Genomic DNA, 16338 nt, shown 5'->3' with positions numbered 1-16338 from the left:
TACATAATCTTGTTCCACAATTTATAAGACATTTTACCCTCTTTTTGAAGACCTTCAATCAACATCCCGAATGAAGAACATACAATAATGGTACTTAATTTGCAGCACCTTCGTTTAGAATAGATGTGTTAGATTTGATATTCCGTCTTTATTGGACGTCTATATTTACCGCCCTCCATTCCGGACAGCTCGCGATGAATTGATTAAATTGTTTTCCACTTTGTTTCTGTATGAAATACTTGCCACTGAACTGTAATCAACCACAATTAAGTATTCCACCTACTATTCTTCAATTATTGTAAACCTAAAATTATATCTCTTTTTTTTTGTTGAGGAAATAAGAATGGTTTAAGACCCCTCCACCCAAACAAAAACTGAATATATATATAAAAAAAAAACGAACAAACCCCCCCCCCCCCCCAAAAAAAAAAAAATAAAGATCGTGTTATTAAGGTAACTGTTTAATGTTACGGCTTATTCTACACGTACTTTTGAAACAATAATTCACATTAATTTCTCATTATTTTCCTTCATGTGGTCTTGTAAGTTTTTAAACATATTATAAAGTAAAGGTCAAACATCAAATTGTGTTCAAACAAATTGTTTAAATGTTAACTTTATGTGATTTTAGTTGTAATGAAAGAAGGAAACATGCCTTTTAACATGATAAAAAATTTCAACATTTAAATTAACAACCGAAGCATAAATGACAACACAATATACCAGACTTAACTTAAATGTCCGTAATTTGTATTAATTTCCATTTTAAATACTCGTGTACTACAATATGTATAAAAAATCTGCAAGCTTTGATTTTGATATTCGTATACTTAGTGTATTTCCTTATTGGGCTAAAATATGATACTTCAAGTAGATCATTATATAGGATGGCTTGTGCATGTACACCAGTGCAATTAGTGCACTATTTAACATGCTATCCAAATGCAAATATTTTAAGACGAAACATGCGAATGGCTTTCTTTAGGAAACGACAATTTGATTTCAAAGGAGAAGGGAGCGATAAGAATTGCTAATAAATAATTCTGCACAAGACAGGATGAAAATGGATATATTCTGAAACACAAAGTGCAGCAAACAAATGAGTGCAAAAGTGAAAATAAATTTTAGCGCGGAAAAAAGCATGCGTAGCAACAGAAGAAAATAAAGGATGTATCTAGAACTACCCTATCCCACGAATTATTTTATGTGCTCTCGCTGAGAACTATCTGTAGGTACCTACTTGTGTCTTATAGCGTTATGTACTATTATCGCTATTTTGTACATTTTCCATATCATGCTACTCGCTTGAGATGGGAAATTATTGCTAGAAACTAAGGTAGCACGTGGCGTTGCTCAGGAAATTGACATGAAATTGACATCGTCGTCATAGGTAAAATAGCGATAAACAGATAATCATTGGTCACTAACTCGATTGCTTTTCTCGCTTTCACCGTACCGGCTCAAGCGAGAAAATAAATCTCGTTGAGATGATCAACGATAATCTATTATAAATACATGAATCTATCACTTTAATACATCAAGTGTATATTTGTTTACTTGGAATGATTTATGCATTATTTTTATGATCTTGCATTCTAATGTGATTGATAATAAACATGTATCTATAGAACATGAAAGAAATTTAATTGTCTGTTATTGTTATGATTTTCACCCTTACAGTACAAACATGAGTAAAACAGATTAAAAATATAATTTATTGACAATGTTTATTTTATTATGCTAATAAATTAACCGTTTTATATCGCTTATTTTCGTTGCATATCTTTTTAAAACGCAACGCGTAATAGTTAAACTGGATCGAGAAACACATTTCAAGTAACATACTTATAATTATCAAGCTCATACACTTATATACGTAAGGATGATTGTTTATTTATTGTTGCTTAATGTTTAGTTGCAATTGTTTATGCATACCCAGTACGCAAACAAATTAGCAATATACCCATTAAGTAGGTTCTGCACTGAATTGACCGGGACGAATTGTAGGAAATTTGAACTGTTACTTGCAAAAATGCAAAGATATGTTGAGTAAAAACATAGATTTAGCATTGAAACGGGCACACAGGAACCCATCACATAGTTTTTGCAAGGGATAATAATAGCTCAGAGAGCATTGTGCACCCTTCACAAGATTTATATCCAGTTTATCTAGAGGGTAGGCTTATAGAAATTTGACCAATGGTTTTCAACTAAGGGACAAAAACTAACTCGTGTAATGATGTAAATGATTGTCCTACATGTAGCCTATAGAAAGGGTTTTGGTAATTTTCAATTTGTTCTCCTCTTGCTACTTAATTAAAGCTCATAGTTATTGATTTTGGTGGCTATCTTGCATAACATTGACATTTTTAAGTTAATTTGTATTTAAAAAAAAATAGGATGGCGGTATGTACAATGAATTGTAAGACTTTAATATTCCACATGAACGAAAAGGTACGGTGTGCATTTATAGATTTTAATGATATGTAGAATAAAAATAAAACTTGGAATAATTTCAAACGTCCTATGCGCTTTCTAGATTTACAATTATAATGAACCCGCAATCCTACTCATTTAAAAGCAAGGGATTTATCAACAGATAAAAACGTTGGTAGTTGTGATATAATTTAGGGAAATCAAAAGAAAAGTATAGTTAAACAAATATAATGATTATATTGATTAAATCGTTGTACTTTAAGGAGCCAAATATTTGTGTAAACTTTGATATATTTTCATATAAATCAAATCTGACTTAAATAAAATTGAGAATGGAAATGGGGAATGTGTCAAAGAGACAACAACCCGCCCAAATAAAAAAACAACAGCAGAGGGTCACCAACAGGTCTTCAATGTAGCGAGAAATTCCCGCACCCGGAGGCGTCCTTCAGCTGGCCCCTAAACAAATATATACTAGTCCAGTGATAATGAACGCCAAACTAATTTCCAAATTGTACACAAGAAACTAAAATTAAAATAATACAAGACTAACAAAGGCCAGAGGCTCCTGACTTGGGACAGGCGCAAAAATGCGGCGGGGTTAAACATGTTTGTGAGATCTCAACCCTCCCCCTATACCTCTAACCAATGTAGTAAAGTAAACGCATAACAATACGCACATTAAAATTCAGTTCAAGAGAAATCCGAGTCTGATGTCAGAAGATGTAACCAAAGAAAATAAACAAAATGACAATAATACATAATTAACAACAGACTACTAGCAGTTAACTGACATGCCAGCTCCAGACTTCAACTAAACTGACTGAAAGATTATGATTTCATCATATGAACATCAGGCACAATCCTTCCCGTTAGGGGTTTAGTATCATACCATCATAACATATATGAGAAGAACATAACCCGTGTCATGCCAACAACTGTTTTTAGAATAAATGTGTTTAGTTCCGATGCAAAGCATACGACGTTCAAATGAAAAATGAATAATGGACGTACTTGGGCGCGGTGTTTGCTAAATAAAATAGTGCTTGGCATCATATGTTGGTGTTCTAAAATACAAGTTATTTGTTTTTCATATTTTTGCGCAAATTGTACACAAAAAAAAATCATGCTTTAAGGATATTAAATTAATCATTGAAGTGGACTATTAACAGTATTTTATTTGTTTAAAGACAGAAAATTGAAATAAATTGAATACTTACAATGGTCAATACTAAAATCAGAGAACGAAACATGATGGTTCTGTACTTGCTAATCACACACGAAAGACTGAAACAATATAACTATCAACTACACCCTATAGATATGTTTACAACATAGTTTAATGATCGCTCGCTTCTTATAACATTGTAAAATGTCAAATCGTTCCGCGATTGACGTATAAGGGTTATTTGTATAATAATGTTTTATGTAATATTGACATTTTGTCAATCACTCATAATTAAATAAAGAATATTCATTTTTTTTGAGTAATTTCAGTGGTTGTGGTATACTAAGGAAAGGGCCTTTTAGTAATTCGGGAAATGACGATGACAATATTGAAAAAAAATATTTAAAATAAGGAAAAAAGTATTTACAAAAATATTTAACTCTAATGCACATTTTAAAAGGGGGACGAAATCAAACGTTAGACTATATTAACCAACGGAAATGAAACGACTTTAAAAAGGTAACATACAATGTATAATTTCGCAAAACATGGGATAAACCAAAACTTTTTTTGAGTCATACAAAGTCGTAATTGTGTAAAAGTTATTTTATTTAGTTGTTATATTTGCTGATTTGAAGATTCCTTTCAGTTTTTGCAAAGATTTAGAACTGCCAAGAACTATTAAGCATAGATAAAATTTGTAGGTTTTGCTACTGGACAAGGATGAGATGCTAAGAGGGGATATTTAGGAATTCTTTCACGAACAAAGTCTTTAAAAGAGGGACGAAAGATACCAGAGTGTCAGCCAAACCAATAAATCGAAAATAAACTGACAACGCAATGGCTAAAAATGAAAAGGGCAAACAGTTAACATTAACATTCCCCTAATAGTTTGTTCTCGAAATTATAGTTTTGGGCTAAAGTAACTGTAGCATATTTTTCATATCTTTTATCAATATACTTTGTTCAAAGAAATAAATAAGAAGGCTGTTTTTTATTGTGTTTTACCATTTCCTTAATTCAATTTTGTGGTCATCTTTTCCTGTCACCTGACAATTTAGACAAAATCTGTATTTTGTTGGTCACACAAAATAATAGTGTTATACATCGATCTTTTATGTTTTTGTTCGAAAAAAGTTGTGTACAGCTATTCACCATTAACATTCTTTTGTAAAAATACTTGACCTCCGATCAGACCAATAAACAATTACCATTGTTTATAACTTGTTATATATATTATATATATTATGTTTAGACCCGTCTACAACGAAATTTGTTTTACATGCACACGTATAAAAATTGCGGTTTTTATCCAACGCAATCATAGGTTTGAACGTAGTTTTCAATCTATAATATATTATGTATACATATGAACTTTGTGACCCTATGTTCAGTGACATGAAATGACCGCTCTGTGATTATAAATAAAATCCGTCTTTTGTGACATGTAAATAGAGATGTTAAGTACACAAACTGCTCAGATGACCATAAATGATTGAGATCCTGAAAACCAAAGTCCTTTTCGTTTTTATGTGATAAAATATACACAAGACTTGAGTTTTCAAATATTTGAAACATTTGTTTGTTCTTGTTAAAATATTTTTCTTAGGTTAAAATTTAAAATAATGAAAATTCTCCCTTTTACAAAATTTGATGTTAATGACTACAGAAAAGTTTATTCAAAATTTTGACCAATTTCAATCGTTTTTGGTAAAGTTAAATGCAACAGAAAGTTTTGCTCCTATAAGGAAATTAATGGACGTGGTGCCTTACTTTTGTTATTTAGTATACATAAAGTTTCAATTGAGGAATCGTGGTAAGTAGGTAAAAGCACTGGACCATTTAGACAGTTGATTCGTTTTATATATTTATCAGTACCAAGTTATTCCTTTATTTTGAGTCTGCTTTATCGGGAATGCATGAAAGCTAGTATTAATGTAATGAGAATAAATACATTTTGTGTCAATTGGAAACTGTAAGCAAAAAAAGTAATTTCCCATCACATTGTGTTTTCCCCACTACACTTTATTTCGTTAATGGTAAAGTAATTTATTAATAATTGCTTCCTTGTTTATTCAAAAACCTTTTAATAATAACTTTAAATTGTGACGTAGGTCCAGACCTCATAATATTACTTCACACCTTATTAACCATAAAATAAAACTAATATGTTCAATGATGACTTTCAATATTGAAACAAAAATAGACTAATACTCTTTGTAGAGTATTTGCAACATCTGTATAGAAAAAAATGTGTGTACAAATCATTAAGACAGCAACCCAAATACAAATAAAACCAAAATACATCTAGAAGACATTTACAATTTACATTTCCCCCAATTTTTATATTGGGTCCAGTGCATTTACCGAACTATAGCCCCGCTACACTATATGGAAGTACGAGACGATACGAGAACTTAAACCGTCACAAAATGGTACAGATAAAACGTAATGATAATTATTTTCCTCATAAAAGTACATAACTTCTTGAATAATAATTATAGTTTTTATTTAAAGTTAAAATCAAAAGAAAAATTGAATTGACATGTTACATTTCATTTCACTTCGTTGGTTTTAATCACAACTAAAATGCATTAAGTATAATTATATACAAAGAAACATATTTCCATAAATAGAATATTTAGAAATTTTATGGATTGAAAACCGACGTATTCATCACAATGTCGTAATACATATTTAAGAAGGTTTGTAAATTTATTTCAAATATTGTTAATTTTTATATAAAAAAGCTGTTATCGTTTTCACCATTGTTTTCATCATTCGCTCGACCTGAAGATGCATGAAATATTTGCCACTGGACGTTAAGTAACCAACAACCATTATCATTAATCGCCACATCAATGAAGGGGATTAATTACAAGGTACGAAATCACCATTAAATTATAATGACCAAATACGAATCAATGGTGTAAGTAAAAGACTATTATATGTGCATTTAAAGACTTTTACATGTTCATGTTGTATACTGTATTATGTTAATATATATATATATATATATATATATTTTCGTATCAACATCTATTAAGGAAATAAAGTTTTGACCACGATGACTTACAAATAAAGGGTAACTTTGAATCATCGTTGAACATACATTACACTGTTATGTAACAAACAATCAATATTCGTTATAGATAATAAATGCTATTAAAATGTTAGTAAATGTAAAGATGTATTCAATTAATGTCCCATTTAAGGTAATGAGAACATCATAAAAGTTAATATCAAGGTTTCTCAATATATATAATGTTTTGATCGTCATTAACATAAATATAAATACAAATAGATGTGGGGTACATTATATACGTCAATGAGACACCAACCCAACACCACATTTCTTTCATCCTGTTCCACATCCTTAAAGTTAAGTCCCCGGGATAGTTATTTTACGATAACTCACAAATTGCATAGACACGTTGCTTTTCAGTTTAGATTAATGAACGGATTTGATTTTTTAAAATGGCTAAGCACTAGTGAATTATATACTAATTCCTTTAAAATATATCTTACATTTAAGAAAAAAACTATTCCGTTCAAGATACGACCTTTTGTATAAAGAAATATTATACATTTACAACTTCGATTTCCAAATTGGTTCATTTTATTCAACAGAAAACAGAAAGCCGATTGCGAACAAGGATACTATGGAGCCCCTTGAGTGCCAGAGATGACATATGTAATATTTTGAGCGAGATTTTAAATATTTGAAACTAAAGGGACATCGTAAATACGAACTATATCTGCTTTTAAAAGTAATAATAAGATCCTCACACTGTCACAACACTACTTGACTACGGTCAAAGTATTAAATTTAATGCTGTAAATCATTTACAAATACAAGAATTTGGTTATTCAATGATAGTAGTTGGAATGATAAAATTCCTACACAGGATATCGGAAAAGAGGTTTCCTAATATGAACAAGAAAGAAGGTAATTGATGTGTAATTATTTGATTTTTTCATATAGAAATATCCGGTTTTTTTCTCCATTTTTCCATTTTTTTATATTTAATTTTTTCATATACGTATATTCAATATTTTCATTTTCATTACTTTTTTCGCGTCATTTCTAATGTTATAGCACTAAGGTATGCTAATTTGTTATGATATATATACATAAATCTTGTGTGTATTTTTTATGATGAACTCTTGAATTGTTGGGTTTCTATCTCGATCGTTTACTAATTCTATGTTCTCTTTTGTTGATGTTAGTTTGTACATGGAAGTAATATATTACTTCCATGGTTTGTAGAACTATTTATTTTAGTTGCTGCCATAACATGATCATCTAACCCTGAAAAAAAAATCATATAATTAATCATATTTGAGTTTAACAATTTAAAATTCAATAAATGATCTTTATCTATTATCAAATCTTTCAGCAAATATTTGGATGTTTACATTTTAAGTCGTTTTGACTCATTTGTACAGAAATCTGCAATCATTAAATATGTTTACGTACACATGGACTAACAGCAATGGCTATACTTTTCCTAGAATACTGACTATTTATAAAATGACAAGTAACTTGGCAATATCTGTTCGTCTTTAATTTGTTATATAATGGATTGCCGTTTTTGGTCCAGCTAGACAAAATTCTTTATTCTAAATCACAATTATGTTATTATATGTAACATTGCAACACCCTATTCTATAAACAAATTTCATAGTTACACGATTGTCGAACTTAATTGGCACCTTTGACCAGATGCCTTCGTGAATATTCCTTCATTATCTCTGAAGCGATTGTCACTGTTTCATATAATGTCAAACATTTTTTTAGTCAAGTAAGCCACATGATGGAAAAGAAAGAATTTACTCAATTTGAAGGATTTGACGTTGACAGTCTTGAGAAGTTCCCCTTTTCTGGCATCAAGGTCATTGGAGCAATACATGTTGGACTAGGTGTCACGTGCATGATTCTAGGAGTGGTTAATATAGTTACTTATGTAGTGATGGATGAATCTCCAACATATACTGACAAAGACTTAAATGACAAACAAGAACTAGCAATGCAGATCACCGTATCGTCTACTCCAATGTGGTGTGGTATATGGGTAAGACAAGACGAACTTACATAGATAATGTTTGAAGTATACGGTCTTGAAATGAAATACATACAGGGAAATGTGTTAAACTTTTACGTGGTTCTTGTTTATTAGGTTGATTGATTTATAGACTTAAATTAACTGATTAATTTCTAGCGGTAAGAATTACATATGTAGGACGACAAATTCGTAACAAAAACAACTATCACAACATAGCAGTCTAAATAAAAACTCATTACATTACCGAGCCACCTTTATTCTAACTTTAACCAAACATAGTGTTTGGTCATATTCTAAAAAGCCGTGTGACCGGTTGATTAACAGCAATATTACCACAAATTAAAAAGTCTTTGATTAAACAGGACTGGTGATCAAACCATATGAGATAATCTTGCTCTCTTGACTAAGTTAAAGCTTAGTTTTCACGTACTGGTTTGTCAAAATTCTTTGCCTTTAACAGTAAATATGTTATATTGTACTATCATGACCTTCACAATAAAGATACGCAATATTCACTATTCGGAAAAACAGCAGTACTATTTCCTTCATACGCATCAGTCAATTTTTCTGTTATTTGTTTTTTATGTTTTTATTTTAAATGATAATTATTTGTATTTATCTTATTGTTTTTTTTTATTTTAATTTTTTTTTTTTTTCAAACATACTTGACTTTTTTCCTTCAAAGCAATATACCTCCACACTTTTATTCTAATTTGTTAAGCTGGGGTCACACATTTACGATTTTTACTGCCGTCCTTGACAGGACCATTCCCGATTAAAATTTATTAAAAGTCTGATCAAGATCCTATGAATCGTGGATGGAAATTCAAACTTTAATTAAAATTTGTAAAAAAAATAATTTAATCACGACAACAATCAGATATTGTTCAGGAAGCGTCGACATTCAACCGTTTCCAAGCGAATTTATTCCGATAATCCCGTTCTAAATCCGCTTCTTATCCGATTTGTATCTTTCGCCAGGTAAAATTTGACCCGAGTCTGTCACGACTGCGTCCTGATTCTACCGAATGTAATCCGACAGAGATCAAAATAGTGACAAGACAGTGAACCGACGCTGACGGAAGTTATCCGTTCGAAAACTGTCGGCATACTCGGGATGATCAGGTAATGTCGGAACATAATCCTATCACGGTCCGCTCTATCGCATTGCAAACGGCTTTGTCTGGTCTCAGTCGTATTGTATTCTGTAATTGTCGGGACTCTGACGTGGGTATCATTGACGAATTTAGAATTAATAACGGGACTGTTTCGGAACGGTTCGAAATCGACAAGATCTGGATGCAATGATGACTCAATCGGCAGAAAAACATCAATGAAAAATTTCTCCAGATCATTCCCGTTCCACAGGACACCATTCCGAATACACAGAACATTGTTAGGAATTCGATCCGATACAGCAGAATCTGTCACGACATAGGCACGATTGTAATCCGACTAGACAAAATCGGCTGAGTTTTCCCGAATATTATGGGACGCACCTAACTGTCGGGGTGCTTTGCCGAACTATTTGGACCCTTCCCGACGAGTAGGAATCTGTTACGAACTAAAACGACTGCGTTCAGACAATAATAGGACATTCCAGATAATTGAGGATACTAATCCGACTTTTTCACTTTTCGTGTCGTATCGCTGTCTGATCTCAAACGGGAGCAATTATCGGCAATGTGTGAACCCCGCATTATACATGTATTTGCATTTCATTTAAAGAATAATATGGACCAGATACTAGTAGTTCAATCTTTAAATATGAAAACATATTTTCAGTTTTGTATGTGTGGTACTATGGCACTAAATATATCAAGACAAAAGAAGTCCAGTGTTTACTGCTTTGTGAGTAAATATGTATTTTATGAAAAAAAAAAGAAAAAATGATTTCAAACATTTTGCAAATAACAAAATACTTCAAGATATATATGATAACATAGCACCCTAATTGTGGAAACTATATATTATGTTCCCCAAAACTTAAGGAATAAAACCTCTTTTTCGTATTCATACTTATGTAATCGATGACAATATGTTCCAATCGTCAAGACCACAATCTTGTCCTGCTTTGCCCGAAAGTGACCAATCGAATTATATATATCATCGTATTCGAACTTACATGAGCAACACGACGGGTGATATTTGTGAAACAGGATCTACCTACCCTTCCGGACCACCCGCGATTACCACCGGCTTTTGATAGGGATTTTGTATCTCAATCTTAGTGTTCTATGCTGTGTTTTGAATACTGATGTTTGTCTGTTTGTCTTTTCCTTTTTAGGTATGGCGTTGTCAGTTTAATTTTCGATTTATGAGTTTGAATGTCCGTCAGGTATCTTTCATCCCTCTTTTGAAACTAAGGGCTCGAAATGTATGGAAATTGAACGTGGGTTCTTACTGCAGAGTACTTTTTTTATTTGCCATAGCGTTACATCAGATTTATAATGTCTTATAATGTCCCTTTGGTACAGTCGGAAACCCTGTTGAAATAGAACAAAAGAATCGAAGCTCTTTGTTAGAGAAGGCGATAAATGCTTACTGTAATGTTTAATATACTGACAAAAATTTTAAAAGTTAATAGAAACAAACAAAATTACAATTTTCTTCTCAATTACGAAGTGTTTTATTTTAAAAACACCATTTGCATAAGTTTTCAATTTATTTACTACATAGTTAAGCAGATCAATTAGATATCAAGTCGACGACATGGGTATCTTTCAAGTTGGATGTAGAAATTGCATAACCTCCGATTTTTGTTAAAAATTTACCACGGACGGAAAACATATCAATCTATTAGTTCCGTAATTTTCGTGTCTGCCCTTCCATTATGTGACTCAAGAAAAAATTCCAAAAAATGGGTAACAATTGTATCGAAAAGAGAAATCGAGTGCACCTTTTTGTGTTAGGGCGTGTTTGAGTTGAATATTTTGTCTTGATATCGTAAAAAGCAAGAATATTTCATACATCGTCTCGCTTCAGATTCTATCATTTTTATATATCAAATCTACAGGTTGACTTTATAACGTAAAAAAATCACAGTACTAAAAGATGAAATATATGGGTCAAGTGAAATGCCTATCTAATGAATCACAAAAACAGAGTAGGTGTGTTCGAATAGCTATTTTTTTACTGAAAGTACTTGACGACAGTCTTTCAAGTTGGATGATGAAAATGCATATCTTCGAAAAATTATAATTTTTTGTGTGTGAAAACTAGGGTTCATAGTCTTCAACCACTAAAAAAATCTAGTCTGCCCTTCCACGAAATATTTAATTAGAATTTTTTTAACTGTTTATGAATTTTCGAAAATTCCACCTGACAACCGATCAGACAATAGTTTTAAGTTGAATCAATGCAGACAAGATCATTAAATGATGCTCATTAGCTAGTTGATACATTTGTCTTTTAAAATACAACTGACATATATAAGGATCGTAATGGTGCAATGTGGATAAATTTATCGGTTTCCGAGAGCAAAATTGGCAGCGCGTCATCCCTACAATGGCTTCCATTTCCACGATTGTGAAAATGAACTGGCGTAATGGGGAGATAACTTTGACGAAGTAGAATCCTGACTGGGTATATTTCGCCTAACTTGAATATTAAATACAAATATAATGAACACAATGAAAAGATCTTCGACAAGACATGAGGTCTACATAATTTAAATATTCATGGATATTTTTTTTTTACAGAAAATGTCTTTCCTGATATTGAGTATTTTATGTTCTGCGTTGTTTGGTCCTGCTTGTGCATGTGTAAATGCATATGAAGCTTTATTGGTAGGTACAGACTATATGTAATTTTATCTGATAGTTATTTAAAAATAAAACTATCCACTTTCGCACTATTATTGCCGTTAAATTCAATTTCAAATTGAAATCTTCGTTCTATAATCTCACAGTTCCCAAATTGCACTCATTCAACAAAAATAGCAGCGGAAATCTTACATGTTTTCTTATAGACTACACAAGTATTTTTCTGATTTGACATTATTCAGGTTTTTCAACATAGCTGAATCAAAATAAATATACACAAACGTTCTCAGAATATACCAACAGATGATGTGTTCATTTGGACAAAAAAAAAAATCAATATCGCCATGCGATGTCCAATTTTTTTTTTTTTAGGAATGAGGTATTAGAATATTTTACAGGTATAAACAGCTGAAAAAAATAATAATTAAAAGTAAGAAAGGTCGATTGGACTACGTGCATTGTTAAATTGTTCTAAATATTTGGAGAGAAAAATCAAAACATCAGTTATTCGATTATTATGGATTTATTCTTACGCATGGATGCAATTTTAGTACATGGATCGTTAAGAGGTGGGTTCAGACTAGTTTTCTTTCTTGGATTCAATATGGATTCAAAATTAATTTGGTGGAACTTAAATGTAAATAAGTATTGGACTACAAAATAAACGCAGAATGGACACTTTCGCTTGCATCTTAAATAAACGTAGGTGGAAAAAATAAGATAAGCAGTTTTTTGTTTTTAATTTTTATTTTACAATTGATATTATTTTCATAATTACATAATAATTAATTTCAATTTGTAGCGCCATGGGCTCAACAGTTCCGATTACAAATGGTTGGTTCCACTGCTTATAGCGTTCTTTGCATTTAATGAAATTATTGTCAGTATCATATCAGCGATAGCGTGTTGCTGTTGTGCAACTTTAAAAGAAACAAAAGTAAGTTAAAACTAAAGGCTTTAAATGTATGCAAGTTAAACGTGAGTTGTCAGTGTAGAGTACAAAATAAACATACATTCTCAATATAAAAATGAAGGTACAATTCAGGTCTCATGAGAGGTTTCATTGGTTGTGTCATTGTAATACCTGTTTTTGTCTAATTGGTTTTATTTTCAGACTAAACATGCTCAAGTAAATTTCGTTATTTTACTATTTTCATCATTTAGATAAAAGATGATGTGGTATGAGTGCCAACGAGATAACTCTCCATCCAAGTCACAATTTGTAAAAGTAAATCTTTATAGGTCAAAGACACCGAACAGCAAGCTACAAAGAGCCCAAAAAAATAATGTTAATGTAAAACCATTAGTCGATTACATCTATCCTCATATTTAAAATAATTGACTTTTACAGAAACTATTGCATCTTATCAATGGTGTCAACATTCAGGCTTAAACAGCATACATGTATACAGTATGGTCTTTTCTAAAAAAAAAAAGATCAGCAAATACGTTTCATATGTACATTTCCAACGTAATAATATATAGTATCGCTGTTTATGTAGAAAGTAAAATCACAAAAATACTGAACTCAGAGGAAAATCTAATCGGAAAGTCCATAATCACATGGCAAAACCAAACGACAAAACACATCAAAAACGAATGGACAAGAACTGTCATATTCCTGACTTGGTACAGGCATTTTCAAATGTAGAAAATGGTGGATTAAACCCTGGTTTTATAGCGCTAAACCTCTCACTTTGTTAACAGTCTCATTAAATTCCGTTATATTTACAATGATGCACAAGTCTATAAAAAATGTCTCTGGGTCTGTTGTATCATCATTTAAAAATATGTAACTTAGATAATTTGGAATTTAAAGTTTTTGGGTTGTTTAACTGATTCAGTTTTTGTTTCAATGATATAAGAAGCTTAAATATCTGTTAAAATCATATATTATATTTGTGCCATTTGTGTTATGAAATAAGCGTCTTTTGTTTTTTCGTTTATTTATTTTTTTGATGTCTTTGTGCTACATTCAGATTGACATACCATCTCATTTTTGTCTGTATAATATGCTGTACGGTTACATATAGTTGTAAACTTTAATGTCATTTGGTCCCTGGTGGAGCGTTGTCTCATTGGCTATCATACCATATCTCATAATTCATATGTAAATATACAATATGATCATCGGATGTAGCGTTGGATAGTATAATTCTTTTCATATAATAATAACACAATACAGTTAACATGCATTAATTAATTTACCTAGTATTTAGTTTTCTTTTGAATACTTTTGTATAGGTTAGAGTGCTGTTGACGCCAAATAATCAAACACAGCATAAGCTGATAAATAAAGAATTCCAGACACGGCCTGATAACCCACATTTACAGCGAGATTACTTACAAGACAATAGAGATATATTTAGGATCAGCAACAGAAATCAACAGAGGAATATTAGTGATCAACCAATGTTTAGAACACATTCTAAGAATATAACAACACAAAGATCACATTTTACAGCAAACCATATCAGATATAATAACACTCCTGATTAGTGACGGGTGGCAAATCTAATTTTATCATCAGATTATATCGAAATAATTTTTGGAAACCGTCCTTTTCATAAAAAAATTATATTTTTTTTTTATTCATTAAAAAGTAAATAATATTGATTCCTTTCCCGTCGAATACATTTCGGTTTACCCACAACCAACAACAACAAGCACCCAAGTGGAATTGTCTTCCAGTTTGATTGAACACCGTTTTATAGGGATTAAGATTTTAAAACAATGTTAGACTTCTGTACCCCTATTTTTGACATGTTTACCTATTATGTCTGTCGTGTTTGTTTTGTTCACGCACCATTGTTAATATAATCGAATTTTATGCGACCTTCACACAAGTGAGAATTTAAGCAAGTTATAAATCAAGTTTAATCCACCACTTTCTATATAAGCAAGTGTCTGTACTAAGTCAGGAATATGACAGTTGTTATCCATTGGTTTGATGTTTTTGAGCTTTTGATTTTGCTATTTGCTTAGTAGGGACTTTACGTTTAGAATTTTACTCGGAGTTCGGTATTTTGCTAATTTACTATTTAAAAAAAGCACTGACTTAGACTAGCTATGCTAAAGGGTATCTACAAGGTTTCTGGTATAATTTTTTGAAGCCCGATTTTGTCTTGTATATATACATGTTCGTGCAGCTTAAAATAAACGTAAACCTTTTTAGTACACAAGTACAGCCATGCATGCAATTCCATTCAAACGTGTCTAGACGTGCATATCGAAAAAGAAAATTGAGAAAAAAGACTCACTGCCCACATTCGAACTCTGCCAGCTTGTTGTGGTTCCTATTATAGTGTATGAGCTTCATAAAATATGGATGAGACAAACTTATTATAATATAGTGTGTGGAAACGGAAAAAAATGCAATTTTCTTAGTTAAAAAGGGGTAAACTATAAAAAAAAAAAAAAACAAAAAAAAAAAACAGTATATAGCTCACTTACCAAATTCGGACTCTGTGTACGACTTTTGGTTCCTAGCATTGTGTATCAGTTTCATTAAATTTAGATGAGGAAAACCTAAGTAAGAGTGCGGAAACGAAAATGGTACGATAAGAAGTATGGAGTGACGGATCGATGGATGGACAGAGTGACAGAAAGACGGACGGACAGCAGAAAAAACGGAAAAACTTAATGCCACATTGCCGCCTACAGTTGGGTCATAAACATAGTAAAAATCTTTTAACGGATAATTTCTTTATCAAAATAGTTATTTTTTTATTTTTACAGACCTATATATTCGAAAACTTAAGATGTGAGGCTAAATAATCTCCATGGAAATGAGATATGCAAATGCTAATACAACTGCATACTAAATATCATTGATTTGCCATTTGTCGTTTTTATAAACTGACTTCACCACACCATAAGATATTGTTGGTGCTGAAAACGCCGA

At 31.5% G+C, this 16338-nt stretch overlaps 1 protein-coding gene across 1 annotated transcript; it reads left to right on the top strand.

The window, feature by feature from the left end:
* The first annotated feature begins 7218 nt into the window (after positions 1-7218).
* On the top strand, positions 7219-15050 carry LOC143063788 (uncharacterized). Its single transcript, XM_076236168.1, has 6 exons — positions 7219-7553; positions 8406-8679; positions 10456-10521; positions 12372-12458; positions 13237-13371; positions 14679-15050. The coding sequence occupies exons 2-6, from the start codon at positions 8419-8421 to the stop codon at positions 14931-14933; spliced, it is 804 nt and encodes a 267-aa protein (XP_076092283.1). The 5' UTR covers positions 7219-7553; positions 8406-8418; the 3' UTR covers positions 14934-15050.
* The last annotated feature ends 1288 nt before the right edge of the window (positions 15051-16338 follow it).

This window comes from Mytilus galloprovincialis, chromosome 2 (assembly GCF_965363235.1).
Source record: "Mytilus galloprovincialis chromosome 2, xbMytGall1.hap1.1, whole genome shotgun sequence".
NCBI lineage: Eukaryota > Metazoa > Mollusca > Bivalvia > Mytilida > Mytilidae > Mytilus > Mytilus galloprovincialis.
The sequence above is the reverse complement of the archived record's forward strand: the minus strand, read 5'-3'. Positions and strand labels throughout refer to the sequence as shown.

What these genes read in the sequence shown, in the direction of transcription:
- LOC143063788 (XM_076236168.1), top strand. Translation starts at nt 8,419, where the DNA reads ATGATGGAAAAGAAAGAATTTACTCAATTTGAAGGATTTGACGTTGAC. An exon ending in CAATGTGGTGTGGTATATGG is followed by an intron (nt 8,680 to 10,455) that starts GTAAGACAAGAC and finishes ACATATTTTCAG; the next exon opens with TTTTGTATGTGTGGTACTAT. An exon ending in CAACTTTAAAAGAAACAAAA is followed by an intron (nt 13,372 to 14,678) that starts GTAAGTTAAAAC and finishes ACTTTTGTATAG; the next exon opens with GTTAGAGTGCTGTTGACGCC.